At 36.5% G+C, this 20,949-nt stretch overlaps 1 protein-coding gene across 2 annotated transcripts in view; it reads right to left on the reverse strand.

Annotated features, from left to right (window-relative positions):
* Positions 1-3,237: 3,237 nt before the first annotated feature.
* WDR48 (WD repeat domain 48) overlaps positions 3,238-20,949 on the reverse strand; it is a 29,126-nt gene continuing 11,414 nt past the window's right edge. For both annotated transcript variants that reach the window (XM_026096765.2, XM_064505709.1), the window contains exons 6-19: positions 17,986-18,074; positions 16,960-17,061; positions 16,328-16,552; positions 14,512-14,586; positions 14,074-14,176; positions 13,676-13,773; positions 12,937-13,044; positions 12,455-12,551; positions 11,796-11,891; positions 9,571-9,676; positions 7,945-8,032; positions 7,320-7,396; positions 6,297-6,489; positions 3,238-5,225 (exon numbers count right to left, since the gene is read on the reverse strand). In XM_026096765.2, the coding sequence (XP_025952550.2) occupies positions 5,130-5,225; positions 6,297-6,489; positions 7,320-7,396; positions 7,945-8,032; positions 9,571-9,676; positions 11,796-11,891; positions 12,455-12,551; positions 12,937-13,044; positions 13,676-13,773; positions 14,074-14,176; positions 14,512-14,586; positions 16,328-16,552; positions 16,960-17,061; positions 17,986-18,074 (1,553 nt within the window). In that variant the 3' untranslated portion in view covers positions 3,238-5,129. The remainder of the gene's footprint in view (positions 5,226-6,296; positions 6,490-7,319; positions 7,397-7,944; positions 8,033-9,570; positions 9,677-11,795; positions 11,892-12,454; positions 12,552-12,936; positions 13,045-13,675; positions 13,774-14,073; positions 14,177-14,511; positions 14,587-16,327; positions 16,553-16,959; positions 17,062-17,985; positions 18,075-20,949) is intronic.

A 20,949-nucleotide genomic window follows, 5' to 3' on the forward strand; every position in this document is an offset into this window, starting at 1 on the left:
TCCTTTTGTAAACCCTGGAAGGATTATCTCAGCAACAGCACAGTGATAGCAAAAAGACAAAGGGACAATGGAGCCCGGGAGTGTCCTACACTAATTTCACAGTGTGGAGGCAGTGCATATTGAGTTAGACATTGCTTTGCAACTCGGTACAGCCACACAATATGATAATCTCTGTTAACATCAATGGCCAAGCCTGAGAACTGAATGGGGCAGATATGAATCCTAGAGAGGCTCCCAGAAGCTCAAGTATTACAGCTGCAAAAAGGCCAAGCTCCTGCCTTCATCTCCACGGAGACATGCCTCTGGTAAGCCTAATGTGTCAGAGCACTTGGGTGCTGACACGATTACACATTAGATGGGGTGTGCAGAGAGGCTGTGGAGCCTCTGTCCCTGGAGATACTCAGAACTCTACTGGACATAGGTCACAGCAACTTGATCTAACACTGCCCCAAGCAGGACTAATGTCAGAGGCCTAGATCAAACCCTCCTTTTCAAAACAAATCATTTAATTCTAATTCCTACAGAACTTGGTATAGGAGTGCAACCTTTCACTGACGAGTGGTCAGGATTGGCATAAAAAGCAACTGCCCCTTCTCAGAGGGGTAGCTTGGTAACTTTAGGCAGCATAACCCTATACTAGGAATGATCCCAGCCCCCCAAAAACATACGGAAATAAGTGTCCCAGAGAGAAGCATGGAAACCTTTTATAACCAACAGTATTGGATGCTAAGCTAAGTTAGTTTCCTTAAGGTGAACTGGAAAGAGTTGTGGAAATACCAAATTCAGGCAGAGGTGACTTTTCTCTCCTCAAACTTTCACAGCAGGCTTGCCCACTTACTAAAATCTGCATCCATCTTTCAGACTAAATTAATTATGTTTAGAAGCTGCTAATCCAAGGTGCCTTACTTGACTGAATGCCTCTTAGCTGCAACTGCTAAATGCTACGGGGGGGGGGGGGGGCTGCAACAAAGAGCAGAGATCAAGACACACAAGCGTGCAAGGATGGGTTTGAACTATGCACTTCTAGCTACTTGAAGTTCAGAATTTAATTTTTAGTAAGGAAGGTTTCATACCTTTAAAAGCATGATTCATGTAGCACTAAGGACTATAGCACTAACTTGGGAAGTGTGAGACCTTGGCCAGGCACACACCCTCTGTGCTCCTGCTCTCTGGCCTCATGAATTCAGTAGGAATGAAACGCCTCACAGGGCCAAGTCTTTAATTCAGAATTCTCCTCACAGCTCTTACCACTCTCAACCTCCCCCTTCCTACGCAAATGTTTTCTCCTCTAAGCAGTAGCTCAGAATGAAAGACCTAGCCACCACTGCCTCTGGCTGTTCTTAAATGAAAGCAACTATTAACTACTCATCGCATTTAATTTGACTGCGCTAATCTGGTATTTCCTGGGTATTGCCACTAATTCCTATACATACTCCCTCTTTGCTTTTGCCTCAAGTACTAATTTGCCTTGCTTCTGCTGCAAGGGAAATTTCAAAGCAACTGTTTGGATTACGTTACATTTCTAAACTATGCCAAGTAATTAAGCATATATAGTCCCACAGAACAGATGGCTGGAACAATGTCAAAATATCCTTGGAGACAGATTGGGCATTCCCAGGTTCAGTCACTAATGAATACCTCTGATGTCTGCATGATATCTGTACAAAGTGAATTTCTTCAATTTGTGTCTAAAAAGGATGCAATTGCTTACAGGTAAGACCTCACCACATACTGAAGAAAACTATTTTAGTCAATCACTTTAACTATTAAAGCTTGCATGTACTTTTAACAGTTCTGTTATCTATTAGCTACCTGGGTGGTCACTGCATCTGGCTCTGTTCAGGAACCATCAGAGCACCTATGGGTATCGATCCTGTGCTTAAGGTTTCATTGTAATTGTCAAGTTCAAGAAACTCTTTAGTAGAAGGTCTGAATCAAGAGGAACCTCTGTGAGAAAAATTAATACCTAGGCATAGTGTTGCACTAGCCAAAGTGTAGCCAGTCTCATGACATAAGGGCAGGCCTATGCCTTCACCTTTGGTTCATGCATCCTCTCTCCTTCCCAGGCACCTCCCATTCACTTTGGCAAACTGACCTCTGCAGCTTCCCTCTCTCCCTTGAGTTAGCAACTGTCAGACCAACTTGATGAACAGATGCTCACATTTCAGCCTTCCAAATTTAAACATGTGAAGGTTTTTCTTTGAGCAGGTCTCCACACTACTTTTCTTAAGATTGGCTGAGGAGTTTAATGTCAGTCCCCCCATTACCCATTCCACAGAATATGAACAATCAAACTAATAAATCCCAAGTCACTTTTTTGCTAATTCTGGCAATGAGGTAGAACCACATTATTATCCCTTGCCCATGGCTTGTTTTAAGTAATTTCTTAGCACTTGTAATAGTTAATTGCTAAATCCTTCAACTACTACTTCCCTTCCTAAAGGGATACTAGCACTTCAGCTGTAACTACTGAATTTAGCTCTTCTGTTTTCAGTATTAACCCTAAGAGAAAGTCACCTGTTACTGGTAAATTAAATGTTTTTCTGAGTACAGATTATGCCACTAAATAACAGATTTACAGGTCCTTTCCAATATGAACTTGTAAATCAATGGCCTTTCCTCTGATTCTGACAAACAGGAACTCTACCTTTATTAATAATGCTCGAATGAGCTGTGATTGTGTCTGGGCACACATCTGGTCACTGGATCACAGCACAAAACTGCCTCCTCTTTGGAGAGCAGCCCTGTTGACAGTCCCCACAGCAGAGGCTTTGGGTGTTCTGTTTTTAGCATTGTTTTCAGCATCATTTTCAGTGTCATGTAACCCAATCTTCATTTCCCACTCGTCTCTTACAGTGCTAAACTTTCACATGCAGAAAACTCAGTGTCAGCATGGCTTGAGTCACCAGTTACTTACAGCAGGAGACTACTTTCTGATGTAGTACGTTAGCATGATGTATTTTTGTAGTACAGAAGGAAGCACTGCCTATGCAAACAGCTTTACTTGAGTACGTTCTCCTCCTCAACAGGACCTCAAAGCTTGCATTTGAAGACCTGCATGCCTGTCAAATTCTTACATTCAACCATATTACAAGATCTTCACCAGGGAATTTTAAGGCACTGCAATTACTTGAGCCATTCCATTATTTGAGCCACCTTTGTAGTACAACCATTTAGTGGGAATGGTCCAATTTCTATATTTGCATAAGTGATCCAATAGACAAAACAACTTTAAAATATTTTAACTAAAGCCTTTTATTCTATACAACTGTGAAACAGATCATTTACCCTTCTGGCATTGCAGACTCTTCTGTCAATCTTTCCTGAAACTGCAATTTTGGGATGGTTAGAAAAAAGAAAAGTTAAGACCTTGGCCAATTTCAGACAAAATAACTGGGAGCAATTACAATGTATACAAAGGGATAGCAAGACAATCAGGAAAAAAAAAGTGTCTATTAGAACAAAGCATAGACCCTTGCTATTAATAAATACAAGTCAGGACAATTTATCAATAAAAGTTACAGTTCTGTTTAACCATTTAATTCACAAATATCACTAAAAATGTGCCATTATAGCACAATTGTGTCAAACTGAGTACACACAGAAATGGGGTTTAAAAACTGAAACTGACTCTTCCAAAAGACGGGAAAAAGACATGCTAGCTTAATTCTGAACCATATTTTCTCGTTTAAGCAATGAGTTTGTTTCGCTAGGTTAGGAGTGCAGAAGGTAATGATTTAAATATTTTTCAAATAAAATACAATGAAAAATATTTTACTTTTTGTATGACCAATACAATCCCAGTAATATAATCTATTGGGACTTTCTTTAGGCCTCAACCTAAATCTTGATAGCAAGATACAGGAAGGGCAAGAGCATATGTCTCCTGAAGAAACTCAAATAATATACTGCCCTTTGAAGGCACTTGTGCTTCTGCTTCAGACAAGAGTCATTTTTACACAATTTCTTTATGAGGATTTGTAATTTTTTTCTGGATACAAATGGTTTTCTGGGACAGTCCCACATTTTCTCACCAAAAGTTGAAATGCCTTTACCCCCTCCCCCCAATAAGTTAAACTCTATAAAAGACTACTATGAGCCTATGACAGCAATAAATTTTTAGAAATAACAGTGAAAAGAAGATCTGCATACATCTATAACAAAAAACCCTCATATAAAACTTCGGAAAAAAAGGAATAAGTATTTTTATATCATGGATATGAAACCTGCTGTGGAGTTTCTAAAATTCAACATTAAACATATGAAGTTATTTTCAGAATGGTCTGAAGTTTTAACAAAATGTCACATAAGTTTAGAGCACAGTTACCAGAAATTCTGACTAGCGTGTCTTTAGAACAACTAGGACACAGTGCAGGAAGTAGTTATACATATTTTTAAAAAATTTCTTAAGTTGCTGCAAAGCATGTTTACTCTATTATGATGCACAGCATCACTGGACTGGCCCTGCTACAATATTTATCTAGTGTTCTCATTCTGCATGTCAATAGCTCTCTAAAGCAACATTTGAGTTGCAGTACTAAAACAAGTCTATTATTAACCCTTCACTTACAATTAAATGGGCCAGTTCTTTCAAGTATGCAGAAGCTGTTTCTGTTGTGTTTTTTCCAAATTTCTTTAAGTGGCAGAAATGTTTGAGTAGCCTGTGAAAAATCACTGTAGGTACTTTATGAATGGAATGTACTGAAAATACCTTGTGTGCAGTTCTGAATTATGTCGTGAACACAGCGACTAGTATGGCCATGGTTTCATATCAAGCATGAGCAGATGAGGATATAATGTTCTGGAAAAACAAAAGCAAAAAGGAGGAAGCAAAAGTCTGCACTGGATTATCATCCATTCTCTGTACACCTCACACAACACGAACCACTCAGGGACTTCCCATCTCATTGGCTGAGACGAGGACAGACTTTAGTTTAAGTCATATAGATTTTTTTTCCTCTATATTACAGATCTATTAGTCACTTCAATTAAATGTATACTTTCCATCCATACTGAGTCATTAGAAGTCTCATCTACCTTAGGGGTTCAGTGGGCTTCTATAGTACTACTCTTGTAACCAGTACAGTATGGTCAAGTAAATGAGTAACCATCTGAGTCCACCACTCCCTTCACGTTGACTTCTGGCGATAATGAAGCGTCAGATCACCACCACTCTTCCAAATGAAGTGCTTTACGGTTCGAAGGTCCATATTTGGATCCAAAACCTGAACAGTAAGAATTCATCTTTTATTCTACAAGCCTGCTGGACTGTCAGAAATTCAAAGATAAAACACTTCGGTTGGGCAAGACACTTCTATAGTGAATTGGTATCCACGACAAATCATACAAAGCCTCAGATTTTTCAATTAGCAAGTAAATCTGTGGATAAGTAACATTACTGAAAGGTCTTATTAAGGTAACATACAACTTCAAATAATAACCATCCCCTCAATATTTAACCTTCACACAAGCAACTGTCATACTGAGAAGAACACTTCCAAACAAATCACAAGCCTCACAGCTCTGCTTTGTGTGTCTCCATGCTCATCATGCCTCACATGCTTCCAGGAATGTATGCTACACATACCCGTTCAAAATAGGTGTTCTAGCTTATGTTAGAATCATCACCAGGAAAATGTTGTAAATCTGTTTCAGAAGCAGCAAAGCATGTCTTGAGTTTGTTACTGCACTTACAATACAAGCCCTGTTTTTGGACAAATTCTAAACTTTGCTGGAAATGTAGAATTAGAAACATTCAAAAAATGCTGGAAATGTTCTAAAAAATAAACAATTTGCTTAGTTACTTAATCTGATTTGTACTGCAGAGAAGTATGATGATGGCTTATTTAATGAGTATTCTGATTGAGAAATGGTTTAGAAGACATACAAGAGCCCAAATAGGAAGACTCATTTGTTCAGTATAAAATTCAAAGTGTTATTCTAAAAATACTCCACTGAACATAATTAGAGAACTGTAGCATCAAACTAAGAGCTACCTAATAAAATTCCATAGACATTCTTAAGTCCATATGTTGTCAGTATGAGTAAATAATCCTAAAAAGGCTTCTTCTCAGAACCAAGTGAAATAGGCTAACTACATAAATTCTTTGATCCAACTATCTGCAACTGTGTGAGCTTGTGTTGGCAATCAGTTAACATGAGGTCATAACATTAACTTAGTTTCACAGGTAAATGTTTATCTATAGTATATTTCAAGATCAGCATTCAGAAATTCACAACTGATTCATCATTAAACACTGTTTTTGTTCAGAGGCTAAAATGCTTGAGTAACTTACCTGATCCTGGCACAGAAGTTCAATCTTCTCTTCTGCTAACACAGCAATGTCTTCCTCTTTTTCTTGTTCTCCTGCTTTTTCATTATTGGAAGAGCTAGTTGTCTGAGACTCATTATCCAAGTTTATGATTTTCTCATAAACGTGTTCCATCACTTTTCTCACCTGAAGCATATCACTCGCTGACAGTCGATCTCTGTATAAAGTAAGCAAAGGTTGCCAGAAAAAAAAACAGAGCAGACAGATTTCTTATCTTCACAATACCCTATACATAGCAAACCATGTAAATATAAAAGATTAAATTATAAAGAGCTTATAACAAGTTATCAGAATCATCCAAAATACTGCATGACCAATCTGAAAATTTACAGAGAGAAAGGGGACTCAAAAAAGTGCTAAGTTATTTAAAAAACAAACTTTTAGAGTGCTGTACACAGCCCTCATTCTTCCACTAGAAAAGGGATTACTAAGAACTAGACATTTATGGAAAACACCCAGAATTGTTGCAGATAAATGGTAGGCATATTGTCCACGAGACTGACTTCATATCTGAGGACTTGTATTGATTTCTGACCTATGCAGCCCACAGTTACAGCTACGGCGATGGGCAGACTACCTTGCATTCCCTACTGTGAGGTTTCATACCATTTTCTTTGAAAAAGCTCTTATTGATCACTGCTAGAAACAGAAAACATGACTGAGTGTAAAACTGTGGGTCTGAAGAGTTTAACAATCTATGCATTATTTTGCTTTCCGATGAAATACCATAACCATCAGATACTAAGTCAAATTTCGATATTTAGTTCTTAGTATAAGTGTAAGCAACTGTCTATTAAAACCAAAAGGCTCCTACAGTTCTTCCAAACATTCTGATATAAGCCAATATCTCAGAGTGTTGCTGCTTGGTAACTTGAAACTTTGTTCTATGAATTCATCAAGCACAGTAAGATTCTCTTTGGTAAACTGTTTTTTTTGAGCTTGCTGTTCTCTTATTGCAAATTTGAGAGTCAAATATGCATTACTTACTTTTTTAGAGTTTTTGCCCCTGAAGATGAATGAGGTTGGAGGTAGAAGGGAATCTTATTGAATTTGGGCATATTTTTCTAGAAGGAAACAAATTTTAAAAAGTGAAAAATTTAGGGTGAACTGTTATCACTTCCTATTTCTTCCAGCTGTGTGTGAAGTATATTCAGTTCCTAATTACCAAAACCAACAGAGATTTTTCAGTCAACAGAACTCCCAAGTTAGTCATACGCCTGAGATGCTCCAATGTAAAGATGCATTGTATATAATTTATAGTTCATTTCAAAGGATGTTAGATGGTATCAAAAGACTACAGCAATATGAAGAGTATTCTCTGTTCCCTGCCTCCACACTTTAAAAGAATATGGACTGTACACATTACTTTAAATTCCCTTTTTAATAATTTTTGTCAAAATAAAGCAAATAAAAATATTTAACTGGACATACTAAAAATAATGAGATGCTCCAAAGATCTGAAATACAGTCCTCAAGAGCGATTATTTTAAAGTCCAGTATATGAATGTACAGAGTAAAAATTTAAAACATCATTTCAGATTGAGTGTAGTTCAGTAATTTGTAGTTCACCTAAAAAAAGAAAAGAAAAGCAAAAGCTATATATAAGACTTACATCCACAGTGATGTCAATTACCCATTGTGGCACGGTTTCATTAAGAAGCATAGATTCAGTTTCACCACCTGAATCCCGACATAATAACCTAAGACACACAAAAATAAGTTTTGTGAGTGAAAGAGTTAAACACTAGGCAGACAGTAATTGTTATGTGTAAAAAAGCAAAGAATCAGGAGGAGATCTGCCCTTTTAATGGACAGGGAGCTTGAACTTGATTAACTGACTCTTTATGAGATCAAACTTATTAGGGAAGTGATATTTCCTATAAAAACCAGGAAAAGTATTTGCAGGAAGAAAGCAGATCCCTAGAGCAAAAAGAAGGAAGGGAAGTCTCTCTGGTGACTATAAGCTATGGCACAGAGAGAAGAAAAAATCTACTTTGCTCATGGTTTGCCTAAGTTGTGTGATGAAGTAAAAAACTGTTGGGAGAACAGGAAAGGCATCTGGCATAAGGCAGTTCTTTTTTGCTTAGGAAAAAAATCAGCTTTGCATGTAAAGCATCTGCTAACATCTCAAATGAAAACAAAAAGAATAAAACTAATTTTAAGAAATGCACACATAAAATGGTGAACACAGCCACATGTGTGTGTTTCAGGATTCCATATTAAATTGCTTTTAAATTCAAGCTCATTTTGGTTTTAGAAATGCCAATCAAGTATTTTACTGGAGACTTTTGCAAGCCAGTTTTTAGGTCCAATATGTGTGGCTGGCTGCCTCAAACAGTGCCTTATGCAGATTGTTCTTAAGAAAATGCTGAAAAGACCTAAGGCCTGCCAGCACAGAATGGATGTAAAGATTAAGCCCCAGCTACAATGTAAATACATTGATAACTGCAGAGAAAGCTCATTTTTCAAAGCTGAAAATGTAAGTTTATTTTACTGATCAACTCCTGGATTGAAAGATGCATAGTTCTGGAGCCTATGCAGGCTGGGAAACAAAAAAGCAAACCAAACTGGAATCCCCACACAAGTTTAAAATCCTGTATGTTAATAAATATCAAATGCTTCATAGTACCTGAAAACTTGGTATTTGTTTTGCAGCGCTGTTAAACTCTCTATGATATATCATATACCAAAGTCATGCTTTTCAAAGTAAAAAAAGCCCAACCAAACAAGGCTAATCAGTATTTACACATTACAGTACACATTACACTATGGTATTGAACCTCTGCTCCTACTTGCCAGAGCAGATAAACTTGGTGACCCACTGGTTACCAAGTATGATTCTGGGAGCAGAAACCAACTCCCTAGAGAGCAGGATCCCCTTTGTCCAAGTCATTAATGCTCAAAGACCAATGCAAAAGTCCTATCAGAATCGGAAGTGGTACAATTTCATTCTAAAACAATGTTCAATTAAATGGTTTGCAGAAAGATGGCAACCAAAAAGGGCTCAGAGCTATACTGCCATATAAAAAAGAACTATTGCACAACCCTTAATGTTGTAAAACTCCACACCTCGTTGATGTTCAAACCCATACACTTAGCTAGACAATGGAAGAATGTCATTAACAGCTGCCAATTTTGTCTGCCAAGGGTGTGTCTTAATACTTTGATAACATTTCTTTCCACTTGCACAAAAAAGTGATTGTTTGGCCACTTAATTTACACTCTTATGTTTCTATACCTGAACAAAGTGCGTCCTCCAGCCTCACCAAAAATAACTGGTGTATGCGGTGGCACTTGAAAGTATCCATTTCCTTTTTGTACTCTGTTCTCCTGCTCACCATTCACTGTTGAAAAAATATACACAACAGTAAGACTGCACTAGGCCTTAAAATTCGGTGTGTATATATAGACTAGAAAGTGTCTCTTTCACCTAGAGCCAATGAATTGAATAATTGAAACAAAATTTAAGCTTAGTATAAATAAGAAACCCCACAATTCCAACACATAGCAAAAGGAACTGGAGAATAATGAGTTTAATACAGCTTTGTGGAAGGCCTATTTCAAAGTCTTTAAAAAAAGGAAAGTAGAGGTCATGAGCCAACAACTGACTACCAGTTTTCTCCAGTTTCTTAACAGAACTATGAGAATCTGTGAAACAGAACAATACATGTATTTGAAATCAGCTAAAAAGATCCTGCATTTTTCTTTCCCCTTCTACACTGATAGGTCAGAACTCTGAAGGGCACTGCACAAAGCATCAGCTTTGCCTTTCTACCTGGATTTGCCAGACGTCAAAACAGTACCCTAGTAAACCTCAGCCTCACACTTCCTTGAAGTTACTGCATTCTAAATTCAATACGTATGTAGCTAGTTCTAGCAGTATGGTCTTTATCTGAATAACCAGATTCCACATAAGATGCAAAAGATATGATTAAAAACAATAAAAGCATTATTTATGCACCTGTTGAAGAGCACAGGACATCTAGTCAGTCAGATATTTTGAAATACAGACAGTTAAGCGTCTTCCTTCCACTTGGCAAAGACCACCTCAGTTACCTAGCATCACCTAATTACTGAATTTGAACATTATGCTGAATTCAGGTAACACAATAAATTTAAATGGCATAGGCTCATGACATGAGTAACTCCCTAGCTGTCTTATCAGCAACAGATATAGTGAAAGAAATGTAAAAAAAAATTGTATCAAGCAAAGAGCCCAAAATGCAAAATCTAGTCCATATTAGAAAGGGCAAATATGAAACTGAAGACAGAACAAGGGTAAATCCTATGGCTTGACAAATTTGCTCATACAATTCAATCAACATCTCATTGGAGCAAACAAAAAGTTCCCATTTCTTTTCACAATGTCCAAGAAGTGCATTTTATCTTCTTAAGCCACTGGCCAGTGTCAACTTCTTAATCCTTGCATTTTAAAAGCAAAATGAAGACTCTAATCCTGTTATTCACATTCTGAACATTCCCCTAAACCGTGACTATTCACACAAACTAGTAGTGTAGCAACAGTGTTCCAGCAATACAAAAGTCTGTCAGTTAACACTTCTCTCACATCGTTTGGCTCTCAACCTGTAGTCTTCTAATACACGTAAGTATGAGAATTAGCACATTTGTCCAGAGAAGCCTGTGAAGTGGCATAACCCTGTCTGGAGATCACTTCTGAAAGAAGAAAGGACTTTACTCGCAGCACAATCCTTGTCACAAAATGCCAAGATACTGCTGAACTTACAGTTCTGTTAATTGCATTATGTCTAGAAAGCAGTAATTGCCATTCAAAGACATGAATTTTCAGTCAACTCTGAGCTGGGTTGAATTAATTTCAAAATAATCTAAGCTTCTGAGCTCTTTCGTTCTGTCAAATTTAGCAACTATCTTGCATTTTACAAAACTGTGCTCTTTACCTAAGGCCTGATTAGACTTAGCATTATCTTAGAACAGCACTATTTAAGATGGTTTTGTATAGACCTACTCCATATATTAATTATATTCAGTGGATATTAAAATATGTTCAATACATTTTTGTTTTATTTTGTATTGTCCATAATGCCTACAAGCAAATCAGAATTATGTCAAGAATACTGACTAATGTCGAATAAATGAATTATTGCTCTTTGCTGTCATAATCTAGACTGTCTTTTCAGAGTCAAGCTTAATTTTGCCAGAAATTGTTTTTCATCAAAGCATAGAATTTCTGAAACTTCAGAATCATGCATCTATTTTCTTATGGAATAGAATTCTTAATATTTTTGATGGCACTTTTAGAAGGAGAAAGCTACTCAGCATATTTTAGTGCGCAGCAAACTTAAATACTATAAAACGTTAAAAACTATAGTACACACTGAGACAGTTATAAGAAAGCAAGTCCAGCTAGCTCTGTTCAAGAAGAAACACACATATAAGAAATATATATGAACAAATCCTAAAACAGGAAAATATTAAAATACTAACCATGATTTATTTCGTTTTCTTCTTCATCCATTGGATTGATATGTGTTCTAGGCCAATACTCTAGAAGTGCTTGTAGTAGAAGCCCTCCAAGGTTTACTATGGAGACATTGTTATGCAAAACTATCATTACATAAAAATCATCGGCATCGTAACATCCTACATTTCAATTCACAGCTAAAAGCTTTCCATAAAGTCTGAGTAGTTCCATCCCCATAATGAATTATTTATGGGCACAGATATTTGTGTATCACAAACACAAAACTGCATGCTACAATCTTTCAGTAAAAGCTAGTTTTTCAAAAAGACTAAACTTTCAAAAATCACTACTCTTGAATCACTCATGAGCTATAACGTTCTTCAGGTTAGGTAACAGTTCCAAGTCTAGGAATGTTATTTTTTCTTTTTGCTTCTCAAAGGTCAAAAGTCAAGTTAAACAGAAAACCTGAACACAACTGAAATGTTTCAGAAAAGAAACATTCTGATTGGAGAATTCTCTGCAGAATTTAGTCCCAAGAAAATAATCCTCAAAGCCTAAGCAACTACTGACATATCTAATAATGGAATATTTTGTAACATAAATACCAGAATATAGTCTGTGTTTTTTGTTTAGGGTTTCTTTTTTTCCTCTCAGTGAAACATTAATATTAGTTAAAACCTACGTTTTGGATCAGAACCATCTGGACTGCTAAATCCAGCATCCTTTGCTGAAACCCAAGCTGCAAAGCAGTCACTTTCATCCAAAGTAATTGTCAGCATCTGTTGGAAAAAGATTACCAGCAAGAAGAATGAAACACTTGTTTTGTATTAAACAAGTCTATAATTTTACTTTGTGTACACAGAAGAAACACTAAGCTAGGAGTACAAAACAAAATTTCTATACAAATGATAATGTGCTTCATTTGCCAAATTACATTAATTCATAATTGGTATTGGTGGAGTTAAACTGAGAGTACCACAATAAAAAAAATTCTGTAATGATGATTCAGATTATTAAGAATGGAGAATTCGCTGACTTGCCGATCAAAAGGAATCAAACACATCAGGTAAACTATGACCATTCTTCTAAACTATAACCTATTAAGACCTTTGTGAACAAATAGTGAATGAAATTAGAACAAGAGATTTAGGAGTTGTGTCTCACCCCAGTTTTTAAGTCTACTGAGAACCAGTTTGGCACATACACCATTTTAAATCTCTTCTTAATTTCCTCTTCAAAATCTACTTTCCCAAGGTCTTCAACTTTACATGCCTGTACATCAAAAGAAACACAGTTTTTCAGTTCTTGGGTAAAACAAGATGAAAGGAACAATCGGGGACTAGACCAGCAAGTCTCTCCCTTCTCACATGAAGGAGTAATTTTGTTAGGTTTCCTTCTGGTCCTACATTCCTACCTACCACCTACTCAACTAACAGGAGAAGTGGTAAATTCAACCTCCTAGCATACTCCACAGACTACTAGTCATTGCATGCTTTTGAGATATGTGGGCTCCTCAGCAGACTTAGGGACTGAAACACAGGTTTCCCTTTTGCAGGCTAGACTTTTTATGCTATTGTATCTAGCATTGGGCAGAGGTGGCCAATACCCTCTACCGGCCCTCTTCAAAGTAAAGCTAGATCATAACAGACATTACTAAATTAAGTGCCTACTCACAGGAGAGGATTCAAGGGTCTGAATTTCAGGTGAATGAAGATGTTCAGATGCAGACATGCTCAGAAATACCCCTTGCCTTTAAGAAAACAATTTCTGCATTGTGTTTGGGGACAGCAAGATGACTTATTGTCTACTGCAAGAATCTTTAACACTAAGAATACCAAAAAACACACGTACAAAATAATTAATCATCCAACAGTAGATGTTTAATCCAAAATTATATGCTTACCTTCAAGACATCCCAGTATGCCACATTATTATTTGTGTCTTTGGTTAGTATGTGTCTCTTGTCGTTAAGAATGTGGCACTGAATAATACTAGCACCCCCTAGCAAACAAACAAAAATTAAAGTCACTAGAGTGATTATTTATTTACACCTTTTCATTTAATGAAAATCACACGATGCACATGTGATTACTCTTTTCTTTCACTATAAGACTTGAATATCACAAGGACTTAAATATTATTTTTATTATAACTAACACTAGATAAATGACAACCACATTGTCTTTCTGTCTGTTGAAATCAGAGTATGAAGTAACAACAGGCCTGAGTCAGTCTCACAAATCTACCATTTCTGCTAATGATAACACAGTTTATAAGGTGCTCTGAAAAGCAGCTGTTTACCTTTTATAACTTGGTCAGGCTGTGTACATAGGGGTGGTATAGGATTGGTACAATCATTATCATAGTCCCCAGATGCTCTAAAATTATGAATTCCCTTCAAAGTCTAAAGAAAAACAAAATTTTGACACATTCATAATAACCTATGAACTGGCAGTTGTTACACATAGATAAAAGCAAAGTTTATGCTGCTGTTTCAGATGTTTAAATGCCCAGTACAGGATAAGATCATTTATTTCTAAAAGCAGCATAAGTAGATAGCAAAGGAAGTAATGAAAAGCTTAATGTCTTTTGGCCAATTTCAGTATTAGCAGATTTTATGATTTTTAACAGCAATTCAGAGTCCAACTGCAAGCAACAGCCCAAGAGTTCCCAAACCAAGACAGCAAACATCTCATGACTATTTAACTGAATTCACAAAGCGTAAAATATATCACTTACCCATTTATTCACGGAGGATTTAGTTGTTGCAACCCAAAGTGCTGGAGGAGGATCAGCTGATCTATCAAGTTCCATCTAAACGATTAAGACATACATGTTTTCAGACATGCTTAGTTTAATTTTGGTCTGTCCAATTAATATTTGCTCTGGGTAGGCCTGCTGCTATACTTGATGTACTCTCAATAAAAGCTGCGAGTAGTGTTGTTTCTAAAGTTTACCGAAGAACTATACAATTTAAATGAAAAAAAGCTAAGTTGCAACTTTCAAACTTTGGAGAAATTGTTTAAAGTATTCAACAAAAATTCTTGGCATGGGCAAAAAGTAGGTGCAGCATGTATAAATACCAAGTATTTACTTAAAGTTGCTCCAATCATGATGCAGTTGTGTATAATGGACAATTTAAGCAGCACAATATTTTATAGATTACCTTCCTTGCACTTAAATACTTCAAACATTCAAAAAGAGAAAATTCAGGATTCATTAAAAAGCAGAACTTTATACATTTGGCTCTGCTGTTAAGTTTTTCAGACAACGAACCACTGTAACTAAGATTGCAGAGCCTCTTCCTGATCTATGTACAGTTGATCATAGCTTTCATTTTTTTATTTTTAAGATGAGATTTCCCAGATTTTGACTTTTTCAAAACTATGTTAATACATCCTGGATTCATTTTGAACACATTAAGCCAACAGAATTGACTCAAAGAAAGCCAGATTGCTTATGCAGTGGTGTCTGTTTGAACTGCAGACTCTTAGTACACCTACATGTTCCAACATCATGTCATCTAGAGTTATGGACAGCCAAAAAAAAATTTTTCAATCAGTAGTCTCTTCAAAAAAATCAGACTTGTGCACGGAGTTTTCTCAGTTAAGAAAATGTTATGATAAGGTGTTCAAAAAAAACGCCAAGATCAATTTTCCTGCTGGTTCCCATGACTATGCAAAATATTTTAACAGTCACACCTATACACTGCTTCTAAAATGCATTTTTTTTTTCCAAAAGCTTTGGCAATGATGGTTTAGTTTCTTGAAAGGAACAAGGGTCTGGGAAAACAACTTTTCATGTTTGAAGTATATTAAATTTCTGTAATATTTTAATTTTGATATTTTAGATAACAGCCAAGCATTTATGTTCTTCAGACCATTAAGTTTCACCTGTGACTTAGGAGATAAAGCCAATATATTGGAGATGTGTCCTAATGAACACTTTTTATACACATTCTTCTATCATCTTATACCTGAAGCTACTATTTCATTAGACAACATGCAATAAAATTACGTTTTACTAAATTCATTGTCCATACTAGTGTTTTAAAGACTTTTTAGCATAGAAAATTACAAGGTATTATTCATACATATATTAAATATATTATTTCAAATATAGCCTGAGATTAATCCATAAGACTTCAAACTGTTGGAAAAAAACAAACCCAGCATGCGCATCAAAAGACACAGCTAAGGTTATATACCAAGCTTTATAGCTCATGATTTAATTCTAAATTTTTTGCCACGGGTATACATCAAAATATTTTCTTTACAGGAACTTGTTGGCTTTATAACAAGAACAACGTTAGGAACATTAAAGATCTACAGGTTTTTCCATGAAAACTGGAATTCCAACATGATTTTCTGATTCTACCAACAAACAGAAATTGTTACATGTTCTGGAAAATCTGCAATGCTACAAAGGATTTCTAATTCAGATGGCTGGTCTTATAAAATCAAGTCATTTTAATTACAGTCTTGTATTTTAAGAGTTACTACAAAGATTTATGAGTGATCAAACGTGCAGCAATCACTTAAGCAAAATCAATTACCTTAAGAACTGGTGCCTTTTCTTCACAGATAAGCACACGGATATCAGGATTTCGTAAATCTGTACAATAAATCTTCCTGTCTCGTCCTCCTGAATAAACATGAGTGAAGGCTTCATTGACCTGCAGAGCCCAAACACCTTCATCATGGACTCGATATGTGGCTATACATCTCTGTTGCCCAAGAGACCATAGGCGGATAGTCCCATCAGAACTGCCTGAAAGACACTGAGCAACAACCACTGTATTTAAATCAAGTGAATATTTAAATATTTTAAAATCATTTTTTGATAGAGAGCTTCAATGACTGTCATGGTAACATTTTTCCATTAACACTATGCTAAACTGAGTGTTGCAGTTAACAACTACTCACAATTTCCAGACATTTTACATCAAGCCTGCACACCCTCTTAAAAAAAAAAAAAAAAAAAAGCAGTCCTCTCAGGATACCCAGATGTACTGTATTAAATCAGAGTTTTCGCTGACTGGCCTCCCTCCATTAATCATTAAGTAACTGTAAGATTCCTGTTAAGCTATTTTCCCGCTATCTACGGCATTAAATATCTATTATATTGAAGGAGACTAATGAGATTTGAGTTCTGTAAAATGCCTTTGTCTCAAATAAAAACACATACCTGTGTGCCATCTCTGTTCAACAACAAAGCTTTTACATTGTCCGTGTGCCCTTTGAGTTTCATTAGTTTTGCACAAGTTCTTGGATCCCACACCCTTAGAACCTATGTAAGTAAACATTGGATGACTGCATTAACATGGCTTTTTCCACAGATGGACGCATTGCCTCTACAGAAAAATAAGCTTTCCAGGCAGAACAACCCATATTCCCAACGCACGCACAGACACCCCCTCACCACCAAAAACTTATTTCATCAGAACATGATAAACATAACTAGATCTTATGCATCTCTAAAAATCAAATGGGATTTTTCCCCCTGGATTGTCATTTCATTTGTTTTGGCTTTTTCTGTCTTATTCTTCAAAATTAAAGAATGGAAGTGATTGAAAAAGTGATAGAATGATGCATGTGGAAAAAAAAGATTCTGAAAATCCTCGCAAATGCTTGGCTGGCATATCATGTTTTCATTTCTATATTGACTTGGAGTTGGAAATAAAACACACTCAAGGTGAAATTATGAGGGAAAAAAATCTCTCAGGGGGTCTTTCACTTTCCTCTACAACAAAGAGCACAGGCTATCTCTTGGGAACATTCGAATTTCTTCAGGTCACTTCATTTCCCACCACTGCAGGGGTCTTATGAATTGCTGACACCTTTCCTGTCATACCTATGGCACATGCTTCAGTTTTTATAATCAGCTGAATAATCTGCCCTCAAAATCAGAGATCTTACGGTGAAATATAATGACCTCTGATAGAGAGAGGGTTACACTACAGATTGGATTTTTTCTCCTGGGTATTAAAGCTGTATGGATAATTTCTGTGTTTTTATGCTGAGGCAGATACTTGTAACACCCCTTTCTACCTCTCCTTTAAAAAAACCCAAAGCAAAACCACAGTGTATATCCTCATTATTTAAAACAAAACAGCTGCTGCAGACCTGAAATCAAAAATGAATAAAATTATTTCTTTTCTTTACATTAAACTTTGAACTGAAGTGGAATGAGCCTTACCACATTTTTACTTACCTTTTCAGTGGACCCTGACACAATTACTGTTCCCATTTGATTCATTGCAAGGCTGTAGATAGAGTCTTTGTTCCCACTCAGAGAAGAAGCTATTTCAAAATAAAATCAACATTTTCATTTTTAATATTACCGTTTGATAACATTTATTCGTTCACTCAAAAACACTACCTTTTTCAGACCAAAATGCAGGGTTTAATACCCTATGATAATCATACAGGAAAGAACTCTTTGTACTGAGTAAGGGATAGACTATTCCTAGCATATTGCTGGGAAGACCTCATCTCCATTCTTCCTCTACAGCTTTATAAAAGCTATTATGATCACAGTGCCATTTTGGCACCAGAGTTCAGTGCCAGGATCATCACAGTACTCTTGCTCTTCTCAACCACTTCATCTGAGAATGGTACTTTTAAGTGAAATTATAATACATAGGATTTCAGTGCAGAAAAATTTCCAAACCAAGCAACTACAAAATTCTATATTATCTATTAAAGACTATTCTCTTAGTTCAGCGGAGATGTGGTAGTAAAGCTGCCCTGTAGTGTTGAAACATATGTTACCTGGGCACAGATGCTACCTTTGCATTTCAAAAAACCAAATGGCAACTGCTTAGCAACTACCAGTAAAGGATTGAAAAGATCATCACAGAGTTCAGGGATTCTGTACTATCTAACCTAATTTTAGACAAATTAAAGTACCCATCCCTCAGCTGGGAAAAGCATCATCATAGCAGATGAACATCACCTATTCAGAGAGCATCATCATAGATTGCAAGCCTCAGAAAGATTCAAAACCATAGCATAGGTATGGCAAACAGGGCGAGAAGAGCACCAAATTACAGTGCCAGCAAAAATATGCAACATGTTTCCACGCAATACATAAATCACTGTATTAAGTTACTACTAGGCTATTCCCAATCCAATACCATAAACATTTTGTCAAAGTGAAAGAATTATGTATGTTAACTTCAGGGTCCTCCTAATCACTAGCTACAGTTATTCCAATGTAACCTCTCCAATAAAACGTATTCTTTATAGCCAGAATACAGTGATAGTCTTCCACTGGCCCCAAGAGACTAGTTGAAGCTAAAAAGCAGTACTGAAAACCCGTGAAGTTTGGACAGCACACTGTCCAACAACCATAATAATTTCTCAAAGGCTTTCACTTCTGACTGTACAGCATTATCTCAGACAAGGTATCAGGAACAAAAGAGAGAATTGTAGTGTCCTTTTGCTCTGAAGTGCTCAGAAGCAAAATACACGCAAGAACAAATCAAAGCTCTACTTCCTCCCCTTCTGGAAGGGGCTACTCCTCCAAAGGAAAGTCTCTCCATCTAATTTAAACTATGGCTAAGCAGATTGCCACACACGCTTTAAGAACAGGCTTCCTTATGATGTTGGCTTGTGTGCATCACTCCCCTATAATCAGAGAAGAAATTAAAGCATACAACCATCTTCATTCGCACTCTGAGGAAATGAATGGTGTTTGAAAGGACTGCACAAGAACAGCTCCTTCACGACATCTACTGCACTCTTTCCAGCAGAAGCACCGTTAGTTATGAGCACTTGTGCTTAAAAAGAAAGAACACACATACACCACCCTTACGCAAATTTAATTCTGTCATCTTAGAGGTAATGCCTCTACTTCCTTTTGATCTTGGGCTCAAAACAAGCATCAACTTCCCCATACTCCCACTCCTCACAATTATGATTCATCTGAGTCGTTCTGGTACTGTAGCACCACTGCAGCATCTAAGAAATCAATTTTATATACAGCTTTGCTTTTCTATAAGCCAGACAATAAATATCTCCTTCAAACACAAGACAGCATAACTTATAGTTATCAGCAAAAGTTTGGTAATAAAATACTTCTATAACAACAAACTTTTGGGGAATAATAGGTAAATCTACTTAGATATGTGCAGCCAGGTGCCATCCCACCCATAGTCCAAAACAGCTCAGCACAAGCCATCTCTCTTCTGAGTGCTACACAGACATGTCAGCATGAGGCTATGCCTGAAATTAAAAGTCCTGCAAGCAAAACATATGAAAAACTGACTGTTCTGCCCATACAGATGCACCTCCAGTTTTAAATACTATCAAACCCCCCAAATTAACACCCCTTTCAGAAGCAGACAAAATAATGATTCCAGAAAAAGTGCCTAAACAATTATATGCCCGCCTCTTCTTTACAGAATCACATATTCCTGAAATCTCTTCATATCATTTGTTGTGCTATTTCCATTCTAAACAAGATCTTTCAAAACAGAGCCCAACAAATCCATTTAAGCAGTCATGAGCAACAAGATGACTTAACACAAAACTTGCATAATTCCACCAAATTTTCATTTTGCAATTTTTTTGGAGACATTCCTAACCTATGACTGAGGATGCAGGTAATCTTACAGTACATTTAGAGAATTTAAGTGAGTGCAGCAATATGGTATGGTCTTTCTCAGTTCTTACAGCTGAGATGCTACTACTGTTCAAACATTTATCAAGTATTATAAATGTTTATAAAATTTCATATAAATATTTATAAAATAACAAACACCAGTCAGTTTCAATGATATTTTTCCAGACTAGATCCAGACACCAAAACAGACCATGGTCAGACTAGATCACTTTCAACAAGACATATGCTGTAACAGCCAATACAAAACAAGATGCAGAAGACCCAGATTTGAGTTATTCACTCAAGTGATTAAATCTAACTGAACCTGAAGACTGGTGTCGTTCTTCTCAGATGAGAGGTCTAAACAGTGTTTTCCCAACTACTGTAAAAAAGGGGTATTGGGATTACTCTCTGGAGAAAGATCTCATAAGTAACTCTACTGCCTTTATATATTGGAATAGGGAAGCAGGACATACTGCTTCTTAAAAGATGATGATGATGAAATAAAAGGTTAATCCTGATACAAAAGGGCTACTGACAGTTTCCCCTTACTATCTAATATCTAAATAG

Source organism: Dromaius novaehollandiae, chromosome 2 (assembly GCF_036370855.1).
Source record: "Dromaius novaehollandiae isolate bDroNov1 chromosome 2, bDroNov1.hap1, whole genome shotgun sequence".
NCBI classification, from domain to species: Eukaryota; Metazoa; Chordata; class Aves; order Casuariiformes; family Dromaiidae; genus Dromaius; species Dromaius novaehollandiae.